Source organism: Coffea eugenioides, chromosome 9 (assembly GCF_003713205.1).
Source record: "Coffea eugenioides isolate CCC68of chromosome 9, Ceug_1.0, whole genome shotgun sequence".
Classification (NCBI taxonomy): domain Eukaryota; kingdom Viridiplantae; phylum Streptophyta; class Magnoliopsida; order Gentianales; family Rubiaceae; genus Coffea; species Coffea eugenioides.
In genome coordinates this window covers 30307911-30332642 of record NC_040043.1, presented here as the reverse complement: position 1 = coordinate 30332642, position 24732 = coordinate 30307911, and the positions used below count along the sequence as shown (strand labels likewise).

At 35.6% G+C, this 24732-nt stretch overlaps 1 protein-coding gene across 1 annotated transcript; it reads left to right on the top strand.

The window, feature by feature from the left end:
* Window positions 1–14742: 14742 nt before the first annotated feature.
* LOC113782877 lies at window positions 14743–24343 on the top strand. The gene is made up of 3 exons (XM_027328819.1): window positions 14743–15018; window positions 20818–21318; window positions 23486–24343. Exons 1-3 carry the CDS (start codon window positions 14931–14933, stop codon window positions 24079–24081), a joined length of 1185 nt encoding a protein of 394 aa, XP_027184620.1. The 5' UTR covers window positions 14743–14930; the 3' UTR covers window positions 24082–24343.
* Window positions 24344–24732: the final 389 nt, after the last annotated feature.

Genomic DNA, 24732 nt, shown 5'->3' with positions numbered 1-24732 from the left:
TCAAGTCCGTGACATTGAAGGTCGCGCTAACATTGTACTTCCCAGGTAGCTCCAATTTGTAGGTATTGTCATTGACTCGTTGGAGCACTCGAAACGGGAAACAGATTGCAGCCACTCTTCATTTGACTCAATAGCTTGGAGGATGATCTTAATATTTGCATCATTCCCCTCCTCTTGAAAGCGATTTGGCCTCAAATTGACAGTACGCTTAGAGGACAACCACGTTGGAAAGAAATAAAGGGTCACAAGCCAAATTAAATGCCGTTTGGCCAGCCTCAAGGGGCTCTCAAACAAGGACATTCGCCAAGGTAGGAAAGAACATGTATAAGGCTTGCGAGAATTCCAAGTTACAACCCAAAACTCTCTAATTAGCCTTCGAGCATGGACTGTCATGATGTTACCTACACAATAAATCACATAGTGAGTAGTCATAGATATAAAACTATGCAATGGCTTACCAGTCACGTGCACAAGATAAGGATCTTTATAATGATGCTCATTGAAGCTAGAGAAATCCTGAATCGGGTTGTACATGGTGGTATAATTCGGCCCTTCTTTGCAACATGCAGCTGGAACAAGCATGAAATCAGGTTGCAATTCCTTGGTCAAGGCTAAAAATTTTCGGACAGCTTTACTACCTACAAAAATGAAATAAGTTTCAGCTTGTGTCGAACCAGAAGTTGGATAAAGAAGCAATGGGACATCATTAGCTAAATGGTAAGAAGGTGTAGAACAAGATTTAAATGTGAAAACTCCCTTTGACACTTCAACGTGCCTTCCACCACTTGATTTAACTTGAGAATCTAGTGCGGGTTCTCTACGCTTCTCATCAAAATCTACATAGGAACGACAAGATTTAGGACGAGTAACATGCTCAAAATAAGCCAAAAATGATGAATGACCCATCGGCGAAGAACAAGAGATGAAATCTGGAATTCCCCCTATAAGATGAGCTCGAATCAATCCTCCAATGGTGTGGACATGTTTGAGTTGACATGGTTCCATGAATTGAGACCAAAGAGAGTTAGCTCCTAGAAGACAAACTCCATGGAAACTCGTAAAGTGTCCAAGTGACTTAGGAATGGAACATGTTATGACCAATTCTACTTGACTTTGTTTAATTTGCACAAAAGAAGAGGTACTAAACAAAACACATGTTAGCTTGTTAGCAAATAAAACGTTCACACTTTCAACTTTTACGAATATGGCCAACTCATCCTCTTTACTCGTCAATAAGGCCAAATTATTCTTACATTTTCCCACTCCATTCTTCTCAGACCATTGTTCATTCATTGCACTTGAGTTTGGATTTTCATTGTCTAGCTCATGTTCATGGCTTGGCTGCAACTCATTCATATATGGCTCTTCAATCAACGAGGGACTAGAATGAATTTTTCCTTTATTACCACCGGTTGACACATGATTAAGTTGCTCCAAGTGGGAATCCAGCACTTGGCTAAGTCTGTCCATCATAGAATCAACCAATGCTTTAGTCTGACTTCGGAATTCATCCTTTGATTCACGAAGTTTTGACTCAATTCGAGAATTCTCAAACTTCTTGTCTTGATTGTCAAGACACTTCTTATATGAATCTCGTTTGCTTGAAGTTGACCTCGATTTAGATGCTCTGCGCAAACTTCTCTGCTCCTCTCATACTCATCACAATCTCGTTTATACCTTTCATATACACACGAAGCACGGTAACGTTCCATCTCCTCCCGGAGTGAACGAAACTCATGTTGTGAACTAGATTCCATGGAGCGAGAGTGCATAGGAGTAGGCCGCTGGGAACCCCTCCTCTTGAGAGTCTCATTCTCCAAGAATTCTTGGTTGTATGAGTAAGAGGCAACTCCCCTAGGCATGATTACGTGACCTGCAAAAATGGTTAGCAAAGAAAAAGAGAATTCTCGCGACACACAAGCTCACGTGTATGTGCTCATCACTCATGTATCACTCAAAGCACTCAAATAAGCTTACCAAAATTCCTTACCTTGCCGGTTTGTGTAAGGCCTGGTGCAACCCAATGAGTACAAACAATTTCACAATGATGCACAAAGATATATCAAATTTAAGCACAATAAAGAAAACTTAATTAAAGAGACAAGATAAGAAATGCAAACCAAATATCAATCCAATAGCCTCTTCAATAGATGGCGATGCTAATCAAGATGTACATGTGAAGGCTCACTCCTTCCTCACCCCAAACACACTTTGGTTGAGCCAAGGAGTTTTACAACTATTCTAGTTAACCCTCAACAACCTACACTTGAAAGATCACACACCCAATTAAGAACTATTTTATACAAATGAGGCAACCTTCATCAAGATTTTACCACTTCAAGTGATAGGTTCACCTTCACCAAGGTTTTACTCCTCCTAGAGAGTAACCTTCACTTGAGCAACCTCACAACCCAACTTCCCCAACCCCTTATACAACCAACAAAGAATCTTTCTACTCAAAAATCTCACTTGTAAGCTTGTATATTGTGTTGGCAAAAGTCCTCTTACTTCTTGTACTTTGGGGTGTTTATAGAAGGTGAGAAATGGCTCCAAAAGGCTCTCCAACGGTCAAATATTAAATGCTGTCAAAACTAGCCGTTGGCCTGTCGGACGTTCGAACCACCTGTCGGACGTCCGAACCTTGCGTCCAAACCACCTGTCGGACGTCCGAACCCTGCGTCCGAACGTCGTCCAGAGAGTTATCAAATCTTCGTGGAATTTTTAGGACGTCCAACACGATCGATGTGCGTCCGAAGAGTGTGTCCGATCCATCCGGACGTCCGATGCTTCCTCACGAGCGTCCGACAGAATATCCTTCCTGATGTTCTTCATCCTTTCGGACGTCCGATAGCTTCCTTTCGGACGTCCCACATGAGTGCCCTGTTTTTGCTTCTTCTTTTGTGCCACAAGAATCTGTTCTAACAAATTGCTCACATAAAAACATTAGCCCAAATCTACATTTTGGTTTGTTAATCATCAAAACCAAGGATTGATCAACCAAGGTCAACAATCTCCCCCTTTTTGATGATGACAAACAAAATGAAGATTTCTTTGATCAAATAAGTTCAAATAAAACTCCCCCTTAGAAAATGCCAACATGCAAAGAAATTTCAATAAATCCTACTCCCCCTTTTGACATCAATCAAAAAGCAAACTCCCCCTTTATTTTCCAAATCAAGACCATATAGAATGACAAAACTGTCATGATACCAATTGTAATTTTTTATAGGGTTCTTGGGAGTTAGTACAACATGATCTAGCAATCCACATGGATTTCATATCTTTTCTCATATTTTTCTTTACATAGCAATCATTTTGCATATGTCCAAATTGACAACAAAAGTGACACATGATAGAAGTATTTTGCACATAAGTGGATTTAATGCAACTAATTTTCTTACTTCTTATCATAGCAAACTTATTTGTGCCTTGAAAAGATTTGCTTTCTTTTGTTTGAGAAAACTTTTGTTTTTCATTTTGGAGAAACTCGTTCAAATCATTAATTCTTTTCTTTAACAAATTTTGTTCCTCCAACATTTTTTCATAAAACTTTGTTTTCTCTTCCAACTTCCTTTTCAAATTATTTTTGCAATCAAAAACATTTTTTTGATTTTTTAAATCATCATTTTCCATTCTCAAACATTTGTTTTCCTGAAAAAGTTTGGAGTTTTCTTCCAACAAATCATTTATTTTTGTTTTCAAATCTTTATTTTTAGCATAAGATTTTCTCAAACTTTTATGCATTTTAATCATAAGAATTTTCACATCATCATCTTCATTATCTTCATCACAAGAAGAGTGATAAGAATTTACCTCATCTTCTCCAAAGGCCATTAGTGCCATTTGTGCCAACTCTTCTTTTTCTCTTTTTGAATTGTATTCATCCCATGTAATTTTGCAATCTCCTCTTGAACTTCTCTTGTTGAAGATCTTCTTGAAACTTTTGATGTGAGGAGTTATATCATTGTCCACTTCCATGTTTTCATTACACATGAAGGATGAGTTATCCCCCACTTGAGATGCTTTAAAAGCTATGCCTCTCTTATACATTCTTGCATTTTCTTCCTCTTGCACTTTGAATTGCAGCTTTAATTCATAAGAAGTTAGGAAATTCACAAGAGATTCAATGGACATAGAATTTAAATCCTTTGCCTCTTCTATAGCATTTATTTTGTTTTCCCATTCTTTTGGCAAGGCATTCAAAATCTTTCTATTTTTCTCACCCAAAGAATATTCTCTTCCAAGCAATTTAAGATCTTGAATAATGTCACAAAATCTACTACACATGTTATCAACATTTTCAAGAGGATGCATTTTGAAAAATTCATATTGAGAAACAAGCAAAGATTTCTTTTGTTCTTTAATATCTTGGTTACCTTCATGAAATACACACAATTTATCCCAAATATCTTTAGCTGATTTACAACCTTTAATCCTACTAGATTCATTTACATCTAATGCATTGTACAATATACACATGGCCTTGGCATTCAAAGAAAGGTATCTCTTGTCTTTTTCATTCAATTCTTGTCTAGTCTTTAATCTACTCAAATTAGTGGTAGAGTCAATTATTCTGGCTTCATAAGGACCATCTTCTACCACATACCATAATTCAATATAAACGGATTGTAAGAAAATCATCATTCTTTGTTTCCACATGCTAAAATGAGAACCATTAAACATAGGTGGTCTATCAATAGATTGCCCTTCTAAAAAAGAAACTTTTATGGTTGCCATGATCTTTACTCTAAGCGGTTAAGCTTGATCAAACGAGACCAAGCTCTGATACCAATTGTAAGGCCTGGTGCAACCCAATGAGTACAAACAATTTCACAATGATGCACAAAGATATATCAAATTTAAGCACAATAAAGAAAACTTAATTAAAGAGACAAGATAAGAAATGCAAACCAAATATCAATCCAATAGCCTCTTCAATAGATGGCGATGCTAACCAAGATGTACATGTGAAGGCTCACTCCTTCCTCACCCCAAACACACTTTGGTTGAGCCAAGGAGTTTTACAACTATTCTAGTTAACCCTCAACAACCTACACTTGAAAGATCACACACCCAATTAAGAACTATTTTATACAAATGAGGCAACCTTCATCAAGGTTTTACCACTTCAAGTGATAGGTTCACCTTCACCAAGGTTTTACTCCTCCTAGAGAGTAACCTTCACTTGAGCAACCTCACAACCCAACTTCCCCAACCCCTTATACAACCAACAAAGAATCTTTCTACTCAAAAATCTCACTTGTAAGCTTGTATATTGTGTTGGCAAAAGTCCTCTTACTTCTTGTGCTTTGGGGTGTTTATAGAAGGTGAGAAATGGCTCCAAAAGGCTCTCCAACGGTCAAATATTAAATGCTGTCAAAACTAGCCGTTGGCCTGTCGGACGTTCGAACCACCTGTCGGACGTCCGAACCCTGCGTCCAAACCACCTGTCGGACGTCCGAACCCTGCGTCCGAACGTCGTCCAGAGAGTTATCAAATCTTCGTGGAATTTTTAGGACGTCCAACACGATCGATGTGCGTCCGAAGAGTGTGTCCGATCCATCCGGACGTCCGATGCTTCCTCACGAGCGTCCGACAGAATATCCTTCCTGATGTTCTTCATCCTTTCGGACGTCCGATAGCTTCCTTTCGGACGTCCCACATGAGTGCCCTGTTTTTGCTTCTTCTTTTGTGCTACAAGAATCTGTTCTAACAAATTGCTCACATAAAAACATTAGCCCAAATCTACATTTTGGCTTGTTAATCATCAAAACCAAGGATTGATCGACCAAGGTCAACAGTTTGAGTAGTCGAGAAATGCCGCGCAAAAATTCAAAGATGGTTCCCCAAACTTTCCACAAGAGTAACCAAGAAAATAAGACACAAATGGGATGCAAAATGGAACAAGGATGCACAGTTTGGAAGCTTTCTAGTGGCGGACAGAAATGGAAACTAGCGCTAGTGTGAAAAGGAAGCCAACGAAACCCTAGTTCCTAAAATATAGGAGCTTGTCCAAGTGGAATTAGAAAAAGTACCCAAGCTGTTCACTTAGTTTCCTAATTGATTTTGGAAACAAGTTAGTTTTTGGAAACCTTTAGAAAAACTTTTGTTGAAACAATTTTTAGTATCTTCCAAATTTTATCCAAGAAGGTTTGCGCAAATCTGATTAGTTTAGGAAACCTTTTGGAAAACCCCTTTCCTTCTTCTAACAACCTTTAGAAGGTTCCAAATTCTACTCCAAGTAGTATGGCGCAGATCAGAATTTTTCCCCACATCAGAATTCGGTTGCTATTATTTTTTTTTCCTCTTTGTTTTCTTGCCAACCGATTTTTCTTTTCCTCTTTTTGTCGGATGAATAGTATGATAAACAGTACCAAAGTGAATAGTACCCTCGAATTTTTTTTCCTTTTTTTTTTTACTATAACGAACAAACACAGCACAAGCTTGGCCGAATGGAATAATATTCCAGATTTGTTTCGGCTAATCAAACACACAAGAAACCTTCAAGATCCTCAAGATCCTTCAAGAACTCCCAAGCAAGTTATCAAGACTTCAAGAACTTCAACATTGTGGTCAAGAAATTCAAGAAACTCAAGATTCTTGTAGGTTCTCTTCAAGATTCACAAAATACCAACAAATTTAACCACAAATCAGATTTGAAAACAAGTAAAACAATTTGGATGACCTTCACACGACTTGGACATATTTGAGCGAAGAAACCCTAGCGCGCAAACAAAACCTTAGCCGCCACCAAGCTAGTTTCTTGCGGATCAAGACACGGACAGAATGTAACACAATGGAAACCAATTTGCCACGTAAATTCTGGACAGATTTGATATCACCACCACGACTCAACAACACAAGCAAGTTCGGACAGAATTTCGCGACTGATTTTGCAAAGCAACACGGAAACAAACGTTGGCCAGATTTGACACAACAAATGGACAGGAATTTGATGCCACAAACGACGGCTAAACGGTCAGAAAATATTAGACAACGAAACACTACAGCTTCGGACAGAATTGGTGAACAACGACAACACACAATGGACAGAATTACTTCGGACAACAAGACACAATACCAACCAGAAATTGACGCAACAAGAAACAACAAAGATGCGGACAGAATTTGTTTTTTTTTTTTTTGTTTTTTGAACAAGGCAGTGGAAAAACACAAACCCTAGATGACAAAAAAGACAAAACAACGGATATAACGGAAGATACCTCAACCTATGCTCTGAAGCCAACTGATACGGTTCTCGATCAACTCGTTTCGAGACACGTAGCACGCTTGCCCAAGGATCTAGTAAGGTTGTCCAACGCTTGGATTGTGGAACCTAAAACCAAAACGGACGACACGAATTGATTAAAGGTGGTAGAACGACGACTCCAATTGAGGTGAACACTCTAGTGGGTAGGTCGGTAGAACAATCAAGAACAATACGCAAGATTGCTCAAGAACCCTGCCAAGCAAGTTAAGGTTCGAATGCTCTCAATAATTTGAAGAGAAACAAATCAGAATTTTATTATCAAATTGTGTTCCCTTTAACCGTGCAAAGTAAGCCTTTATATAGGCTAAGAGACTAATGAAACCCTAAGGAAAATAGGAAAGGAGGTTCGGCCATTCCTTGGACAAGGTCGGCCGACCCATGACTCAATAAAACAAACAATCTAATCTAACTCAAAGCAATTGAAACCTAGCACTAAAGCCCAAGGCCTAGCCGGCCATCCCACTTGGAGGTCCACTTGATTCTTCATGGGTTTGGATCATCGTATAGACAACTTGATTATCCCCTTCCAAGCCTTCAATGTCCCTATGGACTCCTTGTTGGTCTTGGATATTTCGCACAAGGGTTTGGAGTGACTCCTTGAAGTGTTTGGCCCGTGCTCGTGTGACTGGGTCCAATGGAACTCGAATTGGGTCATTACTTGGGCTAAGGTCCGTGCACACATCAGCTTCTGAACATACATTTTTCTCTTATTAGGCTACATTTAGTGGTCCTTTTTAACCATTAAGGGATCCAAAATATTGGCTCGTAACTGAATTAAGATTGAGCATCATAGGAGATCGATTGAAACAAAAGATGCCAGGTCCATTGAAAACTATTAGGATCAAAAAGCAGATGGATAGAAGATGTTCTGATGCACCACGCGAGTGTAGTAACTATTTACAGTCGGATCACACTGCTTCCAATTATTCTTATAATGGTTACTTTCATAAATAGGGTTTGTATGAGTTGTGGTAGAAGGTCGAGATTGTAGCTAAGACTGTATTCATGCTACTTTGATATGAACTGCTATTTCATGTTAATAAATGTTACATTTTCTATATTATATGGTGTGATGAATTAGTAATTATATAACCTATCATTATTTGTGTAACTTTTATTTGAAAATAGGATTTGGAATGGAGCAATGGAACACAACCACAGCATCCCCTCATCTCGGGCCCTTAGATGGGAGTGTTTTATATCTACAGTCCGAATATAGGTCCGTTGCTATTTTTCAAGGTACAAGTATGGATCTAGATGTTCGGCATTGTGACAAGAGGTTTTTTCAATCTCTGATAGATTTAGATCCATGAGTTGCTCAATACATCGATGCAGTTGGCTTTTATGGTATTCGCAGAACCGGTTATCTCACAGTAGATCATGACCTTATAAATGCACTTGTGGAGCGTTGGAGGCAAGAGATACATACTTTTCACCTCTCAATTATGGGAGAGGCGACAGTCACTCTGCAGGATGTGGAGGTTTTATGGGGTCTACACGTTGATGGTCTACTGGTTATATTGGTATACACTAGACATAATTCATTATAGCGCAAATAGTTGGTGCATGATATTTTATGACACTGGCCAGAAGATAATATGCTCAACCACGGTCATCTTAAACTATCATCTATATCCCATCGGTTGAGTACACCACTACCTACAGATGCTTCCAATGAGATGGTTCACCAGTGTCCCCGCATGTATATCCTGATTCTATTGGGTAGATTGCTATTTGCGGATTCATGCCAGAATCTCGTCAGTTTAAATTGGCTCGACTATGTTCATGACCTGGATGCCATGAGCCAGTACAGTTGGGGGTTCGCAACGTTGAATGTGCCACGTATCGCGCTCTACTGCTATCACAACTAGTGGGCTGTACTTGTTACTACAGTGTTGGGCATGGGAGCGAATTTTTGTGATTCGTCCTGATTTACACCTATGTACTAAAATTGCGAATTTTCCTAAAGGTGGGAGATAGGCAGCCGAACGAATTGGGGTTGACATTTCTAGCCAATCCAACATATTATCGTAAGCAGCTAGCCTTGCTACAGATGGATAAAGTATTTCTTCTTATAACTCAACTAGTTATGTGTTATAGTAACCTCGTAAGTTTCGTCCACAACTAAAAAATTGTTATGTTATTAGTTTATTTGGATACCGTATAGCGATGGTATATTGGCTAGTCTATCTGATTACTATAGATGGGGAGAGCGCATATGGCGAGCAAGAGTCCCTCTTATATTCTGGCACATAATCGAACTATATTGTCCCGATCGTGTCATATGTCAATTTGGGATGAGGTAGAAAATTTCGAAACCAGTTGACACTAAACGGGATGGCCTACACCAGTTGGATCTTTCCGGTTATCCAAGAAGGAATTTGGCTCATTTTTATAGGGGTTGAATAGAATACTAGAATGCATATGCAAATGCAGAGGTACCTGGTGTGCCCACAGCAATGTTCAAACCTTTGATTGAATACCTCGAGTGGTATCACAATCACACCATTCTATACATTACGCCTCCTATCTAGCAAAATGCACAGTTTGGGCAAATGTTGCATAGAGTTTCTGGCCAATTAGAGTATTTAGTAAGTTACCACTACTCAGTATTTAATTTATTTACTATTCGACAACGATTGGTAATAGTTTTTCCATCTTCGATAATACCAGATGGGTACTATGCAGCGCATTAGCCGGTAATCGCATGACGCACTTGAACTTAATGACATTGCAAATCGGTTTCATCCTCGTCTATTGACCATTTTTGATGGGGCATTTGGATCAATGCAATACCTCCAACGCTTTGATTGCATGGAAGTTGGTGATTTTGACTCCTTCAATCATAATCCTCTCACGTCGCAAAATATTCCAATCCAAAACCCAGTGCGACATGTCCCTGCACAAGGTGGACCATCATCTAGCAAAAGTCAATGTCACAGGCATGGCTTACAAGACGAAGTCATCAGTGAAACCAGCGTTCAAAACACGGAGGCGAGCGCTTGGTCTCAACACAGCTTGACTGGTAATCAATTCACCACATCCATGTCTTTGACGATGACAGATGTCCATGTTATTCCATCTATACAGTTATCGGCCTTTGGCCCTCAGGTCACGCCATCCCTGCACTCACCGCATATTGGTTTAGATGTTACGCCTTCGCCACAATTTCCACCTTTTAGCACACATCCCACGCCCTCTCCACATTTTCTTGTATTTGGTGAACAATTTCCATCCTCATCACACGTGCCTCCATTTGGATATGCTGTCACTGCATTGGCCTCTTCTTTTGCTCCTAAACTACATCCAATATTCACTTTCTTAGCGGAACGGGTGGTACGTCTCCTACTCTAAACCTTCCCGATTATTACAGTCTTGGGCAACCTATGGCAGTACATACGTCAATCCAACCCGTATCTACTATTGGATACGGTCAGTCGGGATATTTTATCACATATCGTTCTCAAATCGATTATGATAGCAGTACGACTGCAGAGTCAGTCGATGAGGAGAACATAGGACTTGATGCTACTTCCATAGATCTTGCGCCTCCAATCGATACACCTCAGGAGCCTATAGTTCTTCGTGAACATTGCAGACGATAGCCCAAAAGATTTTGCTGTCTGCCCACAACACTGGTTATAAAGGCAAGGGCAAAAGGCGCACTGGGCATTGATATTATCATTTTCTATACATGTTTTTAAATTTCACCATTTCAATATGCTATTTAGCGTTATTTTAAACTTCTATTATTCGAATGGTTATTGTTATTTTTAAATTTCACCATTTCACGTTATCAAATTTTTCTTCTTTTCTAGTTTTTGCTGTTTTTGTTTTTATATTGCACAATAAATTTATATTTATAAAATTAGAGTGTAAATTAAAAATTACTTTTATGTTTAACTATCTACTATCATATTTACTTCTACCTCTATTCTTATAAAAAAAATCCATTGTTATTTAATAATTTATTGGTATATTTTATTTAGATAAATATCAATTTTCTATACATTTTATAAAAAAAATTAAAATCAAATCTTATACATAATTATTTCAACGATTATTTTTCAAAGATTTGGAAAATGCATCTTATTATAAATTGAATGAGGTTTTTTGTTTAAAAAGCTTTTTTTAGGGTTTAACATAAGATAAGAATAATTGATTTAGCAAATCTGTCTTGATCTTTTTCTTACATTTCAACTTTGGAAAACTTTTTAACCAAAAGGCTGTCGGTCTTAGTCAGCCAGGCAGTATAAGTTTTTAATTAAAAAAATTTAAAAATTTTACCTCTAAAAAATTAAAGAAAAAGGTATAATATCAGAAACCTACCTTCAGCTTTCTTTTAATATCATTTACTACTCCTAAAATTTTAAAAATATTACTTACCTTCCAAGACAAAATCTTGAAAAATCCTAAACTACACTTTTACACTTTTTGTTAACCAAAAATACTCTTAAATGACTTTATATGCTCCATTAAAAATGCTCATTTATATAGGCGAGGACAAAGCTTTAATGAAAATCTAGTTAGCCGTTCTAAAGCCACTTTTTTTTTTAATTTAACCATCACTACTGGACTAACACAGTCCGGTAGTGGAATTGAATTCCAATCAAAGCTGGAATCTAGCTGCCTTTTTTTTTTTTTTTTTACTTTTTGCAGGTCCTGCCGGGCTGACATAGCCTGGCAGTAGTCAGACAAACACACTGGCAGTATGGCAACCAATTTTTTTTAAAAAAATATATATATATTAAAATTGCTGCAGTATGGCAACCAGTTTTTTTAAAAAATATATATATATATTAAAATTGCTGCCGGCAGCAATTTTAATATATACAGCAATAGTTTCATATGCCCCCTTGTCAGAGCAACATTCTTCCGAGTTATTTTTTTCACCAATAATATGAGTAATTAGCCATAATTTTGGGACTAAATTAAAAAGTATGCCAAACATTAGGGTAACTTGCCCTTCCCAAAAAACTTATTCCTCAGCATCGATGGGAGTGAAAAGGAATCACCGATCAGAAAGTCCAAAAAGTTGAACTAGTCAAATCTTCATCGTCGGAAAACGATTTAATAAAGTCACATATAAGCAATCAATGGGGAAAAAAAAAAAAGAACGCGGAGGACCAAAAGGGTCCCGCACAGAGACCATAAAGAGCAGTCCAGGACGTCTGAAAACACGGAATATGGAAGCCAGTTATATCCGGTGGTATGAAACAGTAAAAGGAATCGGTGCATAAAAAGGCGAGTGCTTTCTATGTAGCCTTCTTTGTTTGATTATACAACTAAAAGGAATAAACTTTTCTTACAGAAAAAACTTTGCGTATTAAAAAGCGAGTGCTTAATATGAAATTTTTCTAAACTGACTTTTCATTCTTTTTCTTTTCTAAACAGACTTTTCACACACACTAATATGTATTAAATTTCTTTGCATATGTGTGCATATTTTGTCTAAATTTTTTTAAAGATTAATAGTTGAGCCTCAATTAGACAATGTGCAAAGAATGGTTAGCCAAACCCATAAACAAGCTACACATGTTGAGATGGTCTATTGGATATATGAACCACTTTCGAGTAGAATTTTTTGGAACCATGAAGTATAGGTTAATCCACATTATAATTTTGTTCTGGCCTCCAGTAATTTCTTTCTTTCTTATTTTTTTTCTGTTTGCTATGGGGCTGAAATGGTGAGAGCAAATTATCAATACCAAATTGATATAGTATTCGAGAAATTATATCTTGATTCAGACCAACTACTTAGGAAGTATAGTTGACTAAAGAAAATGCTTCAAATAAGATTCTAGAACCCACTAATTCTATATTAAATACAATCTCAATAAAATGATAAAGTCCTTTGTGAAGTATTTATTTGTCCAATTAACTTTATTTTACTGGTCAAAAACTAACTATTAGATTTACCATATAATTAGTTTAGATCCACGTAAAATTTCTTCTTATTGTCCTATATGCTCATTTGAGAACACGGACAGTGAGTCCCAGGCGGCCTTATACCAGCCATTGGGCGTGACTAGCAATAACAATGTCGCATCCTGACACGAGTTCGTGCTCAACCTATTAGCTGTATCTAGAGGTGTCAAAATGGATGACTTGGGCGAGTTTGAGTTGGGTAAAATGGGTAATGAGTATAAGTGAGTCAACCTATTTATATCCATTTAATTAGATGCGTATAAATGGGTAAGTCAAAAAATGAATTCGGTAATTCAATTACCCATGTATAACCCATTTATTTTAACTTTTTGTAAACTCATTTAAATTCATTTTTGCAAACTAACTTATCAATTTATACCGCTCTTTGTATCCATCATTAGTTTTAATTATTTACTTATAATGTTCAATAAGCCTAATTACCAATTTTTTTTCATTTATACTCTATGTCACAAAATTACCTATTATTTAATAATTGAATAATAAGAATATAAAAATTTGAACTAAGTACTATAAAACTTAATTCAAAAATTTTGAACCCCTAACATTTTTTTCATAAATAAATTTAAAATTTCATTTTAGAAAGATAAGAAAATAGGCTAAAATTTATCATAAATTGGTAATACTGAAAATGAGTAAGTTAACAAACTAATAGAAAATAAAATAATAAGATAAAACCAATAAATAATAATAATAATGAAATAAAAGTAGTTAACATCATGACAAAATAAAAAATTTGAAAAAAAAATGAGTGGGGGAAAAGAAGAGACTGGGGGGGAAGAGAATTTTAAATGGGTTTGATGGGTTACTCAATAATATCCATTTAATATTAAATGGGTATTATTAGGTAACCCATTTATACCCATATAAAAAAATTTAAGATACCTATACCCATCTATTCATGGGCGGGTATGGATAAATTTAGTTAAGTGGGTTGATTTGCCACCTCTAGCTGTGTCAAAGGCAAAGGAGTTAGGGATTAGGCGCATCACAAGTCTCAATTCAAATCAATTTATCTATCTCTGAGTGTAAATAGGTAGAGGAATGGTGTAAATAAATTTAAGATGTGAAGACACATAATTAAGGACAAATAGATGGGGGATTTTTTGTTTTCGGATAAAGGGGGGAGATCGATTAATGAAAAAATGAAGCTCAAATTCGCTACAACTATTATATATTTAATCCTGCAACCTTTATGAAATGTAAAATTAATTACTAAACTAAAGTAACAATTTTTTTTAAAAAAATTGCTATATTTTCGATAAACACATTTTTCAATCACATTTTTATTTCATATATATCAAATCACTATAGTAATTTTTTAAAAAAAATTCAGAAAAAATGCAATCCAAACAAATAAATATATGCTATTCGTTTTAGCGCAAAGGTAATACTTGCCCTTGGCAAGTAAACAAAGCTTTGATGAATGATTAATTAATAAGACAGTATAGTATATACTCCTGCTGTACTAGTAAACTAGTCAAGTTGTCAGAGCCGGGTGTGAAATAGGAAAAAAAAAAAGGCTGGCTGGAAAGCCTGGAATCTTGGATATAAGGACTCTTTTGTCTGCAACTTCTTCACACTCTCTAGTCCCTCTTCTAAAACTTCATCTCCCCTGCTCCAGAGAACGGAGAGGCGACAGCTTTCATACAGTTAAATAGCTAGGGACACTGTTTTTGTGTGCCAAGAGAGAGAGAGAAGTAAAGAAGAGAAGATGATTTGGAGCTCAAGAAGTTGCAAAAGGGTCTTTGTTTTTGTGGTTCTTTTAGCATCCTCAGCTGCTGTTGCACTGATTGAAGATGGTAAGCTCTCTCTCTCTAATCTTTGTTTCTCTACTCTTGTACTTTGGTGGTTAATTTTTTAGCTTTAATCTCTTCTATAGAGATTATTGACTGACAATGCTGATTTTTTTGTGCTTTATTCTTGGTGGATTCTGCTGGTTATATATGCTTTTGAGATCTAATCAAGGATATGCTATCTTTGTTTATCAATCTTTAGTTATGCTTTTTATTCCTAGTTTTATATGTCTAAAATGCAATGCGACCTTGCTGTTGGAACCCTAAATTGCCTTCAGAATTGGTATTTTCACCGATGTGTCTTCTTGTCTGCCATTCTTTTTTGAGAAATGAAAGGACTAGCTTTCTACAAGTAGAAGGAGGAATGCTTCATTATGTTCACTTTTCTCGTGTTAGTAACAAGTCGGGTGGGAAAAAAAAGAGGAGAAGAGAGGGCGCCGATGGGGGATGGGGGCGGGGTTGGGGTTTGTAATTATGAACTGATTAAAGGAACATATATGGGTGAAAATCGAAGTCTGTGCCACAAATTATTTTCACTACTCTTACAAGTTACAGTGCCAATTAAATTGTGGACACTTTTGAAACTTTAGTTTCGATTTTGCTTACTATGGAATGTAACCAAAGTTAAATAATACAAGAATTCTGGCACAAAACCATCAGCGAAATTCTGTGTCAGAGCCTTAATTATTAAAATTTACTAGTGACACTAATTGGTACAGACACTTTCATCATTTAGTATATCGTGATAATTTACGGTGAATGTGGGTAATAAGTTACTATATCCTATGTGTTACTTTCGACCTGGGCTTCATCAAATCAAAGTATGAATAATGATATGATATAGCTGGAAAATTCAAAAGAAACTTGGGTGTTTGTTGGGGCCCAAGTATTTTTGGAGGTCAGATTTTAGTCAAAAAGTTTAGAGAAGCTGCTTATAATATGCGTCATTAGATCCTTAAAGTTTATGCTTATGCAGCAGCACAATTTAGATGCTACTTCTAGCATTTTTTTTTGGGGACATTTGACTCTAATTTTCACCAAATCTATGTATGTATAGAAAGTAACCGTAAAAAAAACATACGGTGTTTTAGGATATCGGGTTATGTTATTTCAAGATCGAGGCCTCTCAAAATGATTTTTGTCCACTTCAGTCGGCAAAACTTTGATTTAATTGTAAAGCTTGTTAACTAATATAACTTAGTGGTGTAAAAGTTACAATTACATCAAACTTAAAAAACAAAAAAAAAAAAAAATCCGTCTAATAAAAAAAAATCAAACTTGAATGAATTTATATTAAATAGGGCAAAATGCCCCAATGACGCTCAAACTATTATGAAATTCAATTTTTGGCTCTCGAACTATTAACTGATAAGTTTTAGCCTGTCAACTAATTAAAACATATAATTCTAGTTCTTCTGTCAGCTTGAGTCTGTTATATCTAACAGAAATAAAGGATTCATGAGATGCTAGTGATTCTCAAACTATTATAAATCCAACTTTTGATCCTCCAATTATTAGCTGATAATTTCTAACCCTCTAACTAATTAAAACGTAGAATTCTATCTTTTCCGTCAACTTGAGTCGTTATATCGAGTAGAAATATCTATTGATAAAGAATTTTGAATGTGCGCAACCAAGTGTTTGACAAATAAAAAAGCTTTAGATATAGTGATGTAAAATTTGGAGGAATCTCATTAGAGGATTGATTATTTGAGAGAATTAGAGAGTTCAAACTTGGAAGAACCAAGACTTGTTGGAATATTCCCAAAAAATGAATTGTATGCCAGATTTATGTCATTAAGAGAGGCACATAAATCCAATGAATTTGGAACAACGCCGAAAAATGAGTTAAATTCCAAATGAAAATAACTCGATTAATTTAAGTTACCTATCCTTGCTGAAATATCTCTATTAGGGATTTTGCATTTTAGGTTTTCAATTAATTTTGGTCAAGTTCAGCAATTGGATGATAAATTAGTTTATAAGTCAAATAGGAGTAAAACAATTTTACCCGGACACATGTCCTATAAAGACAAAAACACCCCTAGGTTTTACCTTTACTGCGCATGTGGTGATGTTTTTGTTCGACATAACGATTTAAATTGAGGAAGTGTTAGAATTATATATTTTAGTTAGTTGGAAGGGTAAAATTTATCAGTTAATAATTGAAAGGTCAAAAGTTTAACTTTACAATATTGTTTGAGGGCCATTGCTGTGCATGTCATGTTATTTTTGTTAAACATAACAGCTTAAGCTAGCAGAAGGGCTAAAATTATTTGTTTCAATTAATTGAAGGGATAACATTTATCAGTTAATAGTTAGAGGGTTAAAAGTTAAATTTTATAATAGTTTGAGGGTCATTGGAACATTTTACCTTAATATTATACAAATAATATTAATCACAGGGAGCTCTCACTTCTGAGATTTCAGCAATTTAACGGTGTTACCCTTCATTGGGTTCGGCGACGATCGGCGCGGGGAAAGCAAAAGTCCAGCTTTAGGCTGGGTTTTGGGGACCCTACGTGTTCTACTGCGGCTTCTTGAACTTGGCTAAAGTTTTAGCCTTTTTGGGGCCCATTTTCTATTTGTCTTCTCATGCAGCTTCCATGATCCGTCGTATCTGCGACAAAGTAATCGGGCTTGTAACTGGGCCCACCGAATGACTGTTAAATTTTGAAAAAGTTTCTTGGCAATCATCAGGAATGAAAATGGTCTTAATGGGTTGAAGTGATCTCGATTTGGGCCTTTAATTTTTACTTGTTAATTTCATAATTAAAAATTGGGTTAATTTCACTTTGTCCCCCCAAACTTTGGACGATTATCCACTTAAGTCCCTAAACTTTAAAATGGGACACTTAAGTCCCTAAACTTATAAATACCTCCCACTTAAGTCTCTGAACTTATAAAATGAGACACTTAAATCCCTAAATCCTTATAAAATGGGACACTTCGACCACCAACAGCATTCAGGATTTGTTAACAATTTTCCTTAAGTGGGAGGTATTTATAAGTTTAGGGACTTAAGTGTCCCATTTTGAAGTTTAGGGACTTAAGTGGATAATCGTCCAAAGTTTGGGGGGACAAAGTGGAATTAACCCTTTTAAATGAATGGATCAGATTCTCTAACTGTACTCCCTCAGTTTGATTGAAAGTATCTTTACTTTTTATTTTGAAATATCTAAAAATATTTGATATCTTACTAAAGTCAAAGTTTTTTTTATATCTTTTTTCAATGTCATCTCCATCTTTATCTGTTTAGAGGGCAACTTTGAAAACAAACCTACCAACACAACTATCTAAGTCACCATTATTTGAACAAAAAAAACTATCAAGTCACTATTATTGAAAGTTAGAATCCTGAAACGCAACACATAATTTGGGATGAAGGGAGTAATTTCCTAGAAGAATTTCGTACTAAGATTATACTTACATGAGTTACATTAGGTATCAGCGTAACTAGTTCTTTGATTTATGTTTTGCTTCTCTCTTTATCCCATTAACAGTGTTAACGTCTATAAGTTTTATGGTTTAACTAGCTAGTTTTCGTAGTGTTACAACTTAAATAACTTATAATCGTTGTGTCTTAGGCTCCTTGAGTTTGACTGCATTACAGCTATATAAATTTACCTGCAATAGTATTTCTTACAATGAGAACTGCTTATTACATACTTCCCAGTTTCCTTTTAAATTATTACAAAAAATTAAAATTGAATTGACTACATTTAGCTGGTGGACTAAACTTTACAACTTTTGTCGTAAATTTGACTCCTTTAAATATTTTATGCAAATTGAAGCACAGCATATTCTTAGATGAACTTGATTTGTAGGTGTGCTGATCTACTTATCGAAATAAAATTAATGACACGAGCAGATCATTTTGTAAACATTTATTTAAGTGTATAAATATAAAACAAATGGATAAAAAATTAAAGAGAAAGTAACAGAGGGAATCCCAAGCCATATTGGCCAATTGGGTCCATTGGGGGAGGGCTCTTCTTTCAAAGCCAAAAAGAAAAATCTGGAGAAGCTGTTCCTTTTTTAATTTTCTATTTTTTTGGGGTGGGGGGGCCGGGAGGGGGTAATATGCGGATTACATCCCTATGAAAATCACAAATATGCTGATTAACCCTCATGTAAAATATAAGTTAATGTTGTAGCACTTCAAAAATCCAAAATGAAGCAAAATAGCGCCTCTAGCTATCAAGTTGCTTATTTTACCCGTTAGTCAAAATCAAATTTTTCCTTGTACAATTTCATTTACTCTTTCAAAAGAAAAATGTACTCTTTTTTCTTTTTAAGTGGGAGGCCTTGACCCTACCACCAACCCAACCCTCCCCAAGAAAAATGTACTTCATTAACCTTTTGTTCTTAGTTATTCTTATTTTCAATAAATGTGTAAATTTGAAAATTTTAATTTATAAAATTGGGAGTGTACTTCAGTCATTTCATCTGAAAAATTATTACCATTACTATTACTAACCGGTGGAGTGGCTATTTTACTAGATTTTGAGTTCGCAAGATAATCATATTTTTATTTTTTGTGATTTCTCCGACTATAATACACATTTTACCTTTATTTTATTTTTTGCTATCTGGTTAGGAATATTTTTTTCTTGTTATTTTTTATGTGTTTATTCTTTTAATGGGTTAGGATATGTCTATGGCATAATGCATTGATCTTATAGTCAGCTTTTTGGTTGGTATCATATGTAAATGGTATTTAAAATTGAACCTGGTAATAGTCTATTTCAAGAAAAAAAAAATGACGTGAATCATAATATTCCTGATTTTACACCAACCCTTAACGATGTGCACTATCACATGGTCCTTAGCATTTCTTCTTATTAGCGAAAAAGTTCATGATATCTTTTAATTTCTTTCCTTGCCGGTTTCAATAATTTAGTCTTAAAGAACGCTGGGGCCACAACAGCATGCTTAATCCGAAATCATTACATATTTACTTTTTTTTTTCTTGATTTTACTTATTTTAAAGGGTTCGTATAAATTAGGTATTTTTAGGAGTTTTTTTTTTTAAAAAAATATTACTATAACTCTAGATTTTGTTGCTAGACCTTCGTGCCTTTGCTTTCCACCGTCTTGCTGCTTAAATGTTTGGATGGTGAAAAATTAGCAGAATATTCTGCAATTAAGGATTTAGCAGCCCTTTTTTTCAACAATTGGAGAAATTCATCCTTATATGGATACAAATTACAAAATCATTTGCCGTAATTTCAGCTCATCTGGTTATTTATTGAACATACTAATGATGGTTAGACAAACTGTAATAATAATCTTCTGCACCTTTTCCTAATTTTACCCGGTCCAAGAATTAAAACATTATTTTTCCTATAATATCATTTTGATGCATATAACAAGTACAAACTGCTGATATCTTTAAGTAGATGTAATCCTTTAGTTCCTCATTACGTGTGATCCTTTAGTTCCTTATTTTTTCGTTATTATCTTTCTCATTATGGTTCCTTTTTTCTCATTATTGAAAATATTAGGAAACAAAAATGCGCATATTTATGTTTTTTTGCCTAGGCCTCAAATATGTTTCTATTTTTGCAGCATGCACGCTATGATTGGACGTTTTAGAAGTTTTTGTAAGAAAAAAAAATACTGTAACATTATCATATATGTGAATTAAAAATGTAATTGAGAAACATGTCAAAGAAATATTTCGAAAATTTTTTCAGGAAAAACTCAGAAAGTGTGAAATTGCCAATCGGTTGAAATATTTGTACTTCAGTCACTAACTTGTTTTTTATGTAGTTTTGATCCCCAAGCCTTTTAATTTTGCAGGTTCACTGATCAACGGTGATTTTGAGACCCCTCCACCAGGAGGCTTCTCCCCAGACGCACAATTCCCAGATGGGCCCGCCACAATCCCTAGCTGGAAATCAAACGGCACCGTAGAATTAGTCGAATCGGGTCAAAAACAAGGTGGGATGATCCTGATCGTACCTCAGGGTACACATGCAGTGAGGCTCGGAAACGACGCCGAAATTAGTCAAGAAGTCAAAGTAGAAAAGGGTTCCATCTATTCGGTCACGTTTAGCGCTGCTCGCACGTGCGCTCAGCTAGAGTCACTGAACGTGTCTGTTCCGCCTGCGTCACAGACAATTGATTTGCAGACTTTGTACAGTGTTCATGGCTGGGATTCTTATGCGTGGGCCTTTCAGGCAGACGTGGATGGCGTACGCGTTGTGTTTAAAAATCCTGGCATGGAGGATGACCCCACTTGTGGGCCCATCATTGATGATATTGCCATCAAGAAGCTTTTCGTACCAGATAAATCCAAAGGTTCGTTTGTTTGTTTTTTTTTTTTTTTTTTTACGAAAGTTAGATATATAAACTTAATCCCAGAAGAAACCTCAAAAGCCGGCAACTTTTTGAGGTCCTCCCAGGGACTTATAAACCCAACCCTAAACCCCTCCAAGAACCGATGTGGGATGGCAACCCCACAAGGGCAAGCCAGTAGGCTCGCTGCTACTAAGAAGTGACGACCCCCCACGGAACCCAGTATAACTACCCTTGCAGGAATTTGCCTCTTGACCGATTCCTAAGAAATGACTTTTTTTTTTTGACGAAAATTAGATATATAAACCTAATTCCAGAAGAAACCTCAAAAGCCGGCAACTTTTGAGGTCCTCCCAGGGACTTATAAACCCAACCCCAAACCCCCCCAAGAATCGATGTGGGATGGCAACCCCACGAGGGCAGGTTGGTTTGTCATTTAATATGGAATCTGCATGTTTCTTAGTTTCTGCCTTAGCTATGAGGAGTTAAATTTGGCCCGCTATGACTTGGGCCCTGTTCTGTCCAGTGTATTTGTTTGAATTGCCCAAAATTTCCAAACATTAAGGTCCTTTTGAAATTTGAACTGATAGTTTACATGGAAAAATTTTAGAATATTTTCTGGACACCTATTTTTGGGAAAAATAATTCAAAACGTCCTTCACATTTCACTAAATGAATTTTTTTGTTCTTCACTTTTAAAATGTTAATTTTACATCCCATATAAATTCAAATCATAAAATTTAGTCTAAACTTAAGTTTTCAACCACTTTTTAATTTAAAATCACTACGTGACTCACATGTGATCAGTTTTTAAATACAAAAAGGTCATATCCCACTTATTTAGGTGCAAAACTAAATATGGATTGGGTCAAATTTTTTTTAGGAAAAAAAAGAATACAGATTCTACTTTTTATAGAGTCAAAAATGAATGTGAATCGAGTCATTTGTTTAACTATAAATAATATCTAATCTTTTTTGCTCTTAAAAAACAACCACATAATGAAATCAAGATAAAAAAGTGATTGAAAATTTAGATTGGGAACAAATTTTGCTGACTTGAATTTATAAGGAAAGTAAAATTAATATTTTAAAAGTGAGGGAAAAATTTATTAGGCAAAATGTGAGGGATATTTTAAATGATTTTTTTCATTTTTTAATCATCATTTTACTTCACATATATCACATCATTAAATTATAGTTTTCTACAATAATTTTAAAAAGTGACAATCCAAACAGGACACGAGATAATTGACGGGATCTCTACTTGGGAATAAAAAATGAAAAAAGGAAAATTTTAATAGTATTATGTGATTGGTTTAAATTCTTGATGAAAGTGTGAAAAAGGTTTATCATTGTGTATTGAATCTTGAGCTAAGTGAAATAATTCCTGGGTCCCACTTGAGTTTGAATGTACTAGTGAGTAGTTTACTAGTTAGTGACAAAATGATTGAGCAATTCTTTGGACAAAATGATTGACCATTAAGATTTAATCTTCCCAAAGCCTTTAATTAAATCATGCTACTGTTAAATCTTTGATTACTGAGCATATAGAAAGTGAGGGAGAAAAGTAGCATTTTATCAGTTTTTTGGCCCAAGTGGTTTTCTGTCCTGTTAAACCTAACATGGCTATTTGATGCAATTGCCTTTTGATCATTTGACTCTGATCGTTCATATAAAATTATTTCAGTCCTATCACTACTTAGATTTCAATTCCATGTTTGTGAGATGGCAGTAAAATTTTGTTGAATCTGCTAAATCGTCCATATAATTTCTGTTACAAAATACTAATCATCTTACCTCGAAATGTCAAGAGTAGAGGGGTGAAAAATTTCCATATAGGCAACTACCATTTTTACTTTTGTTCTTTAATGGAAAAATTGGGGATCTTTTTTCTTTTAATTATTAAATTAATTTGTTTATTGCATGTGATATTTTACACCAATGAATGAAACTATTCGAGAATAACTGGATGATAACAAAATTATTAGTGACTGGAATGTCTTACTTAAAAATGTACGAATAGTTCCTTGATTTGGGTTAGGAAATTGTTGAATAACAACGTGAAAACAATAATAATCCAATAAGAAAATAACGTCGGTCTTTTCTTTTTCATGGACTTAAGTAAACTTAAGCAAGAACTACTAAATGGTGATCCTTTACCTCTCTGTAGATAATGCAGTACTTAATGGTGATTTTGAGGAAGGCCCTTGGATGTTCAGGAATGCTTCACTCGGTGTCTTGCTCCCAACTAATCTGGATGAAGAAACATCCTCATTACCTGGTTGGATAGTGGAATCCAACAGAGCAGTGCGGTACATCGATTCTTACCATTTCACAGTCCCAGAAGGCAAACGAGCTATCGAATTGCTCTCTGGAAAGGAAGGCATAATCTCCCAGATGGTGCAGACGAAGCCAAACCAACGTTACAGATTAACATTTTCGTTAGGCCATGCTGGGGATTCATGTAAGCAACCTTTAGCTGTAATGGCCTTTGCTGGTGATCAAGCTCAGAATATTCATTACACTCCAGATTCGAATTCGACATTCCAGTCAGCGAATCTGAACTTCACAGCAAAAGCTGAGAGGACTCGCGTCGCATTTTACAGCATCTATTACAACACAAGAACTGATGACATGAGCTCTTTGTGTGGACCAGTGGTGGATGATGTTAGGGTGGAAAAGTCGGGATCTCGCGACATCAAGCTTCAAGGGTTCAGATTAACAATGTGCTTGTTTCTTCATTTCTTTCTTTTGCTTTTGGTTTAGATTATGGTGATCGTCTAGCTACGGTATCTGTTTGAATGTTGGTAAACTACATTCTCTAATCTATATATGTTTCATGTGATTTTCTGGTTTTGCAATGAGAAATGGGAAGGGGCTCATTTCGTTGATCTAGAAATAGCAGAATGCTTCGCCTTACATTTGTTTTCCCTTCTCTCTCCTATTTAAAAATTGAGAGCTATTTGTTTCACAATCAGGAATCGCAATGGTTATCATAGACCCTATAGTCAGTATGGGCTTTTGGTGATTCCTCCCCAATATGTTCGTTTTATCAACTGGATGGGTATCATTATAAAATTGATTGTTTGGTTTGCCTATGCTCAAGAATGGTTTTCAAGAAAATTTTATTTTTTTTATTACAAACATGTCTTTATATTTTTTATTCCATATTTGAAACAAATTTTGAATTGATCTTGTCATGTATCTATTATTGGGTAACATTATTATATCAATTATTTGAGTGCATAAAATACACATTATTTGTGTGTAATTCACCACATGCTTGTGGTTGGCAATGACTTGTTCTGAATTGATTTTGATTTTGTAAAAGCTGATTTTATAAAATTCATTTTTAAAAAATCAGATTTTTAAAAAATAACTCGTGTGTCTCATTCACGGTTAAAAATGACATTTTAA

What these genes read in the sequence shown, in the direction of transcription:
- LOC113782877 (XM_027328819.1), top strand. Translation starts at nt 14,931, where the DNA reads ATGATTTGGAGCTCAAGAAGTTGCAAAAGGGTCTTTGTTTTTGTGGTT. An exon ending in TGTTGCACTGATTGAAGATG is followed by an intron (nt 15,019 to 20,817) that starts GTAAGCTCTCTC and finishes TTAATTTTGCAG; the next exon opens with GTTCACTGATCAACGGTGAT. An exon ending in CGTACCAGATAAATCCAAAG is followed by an intron (nt 21,319 to 23,485) that starts GTTCGTTTGTTT and finishes ACCTCTCTGTAG; the next exon opens with ATAATGCAGTACTTAATGGT.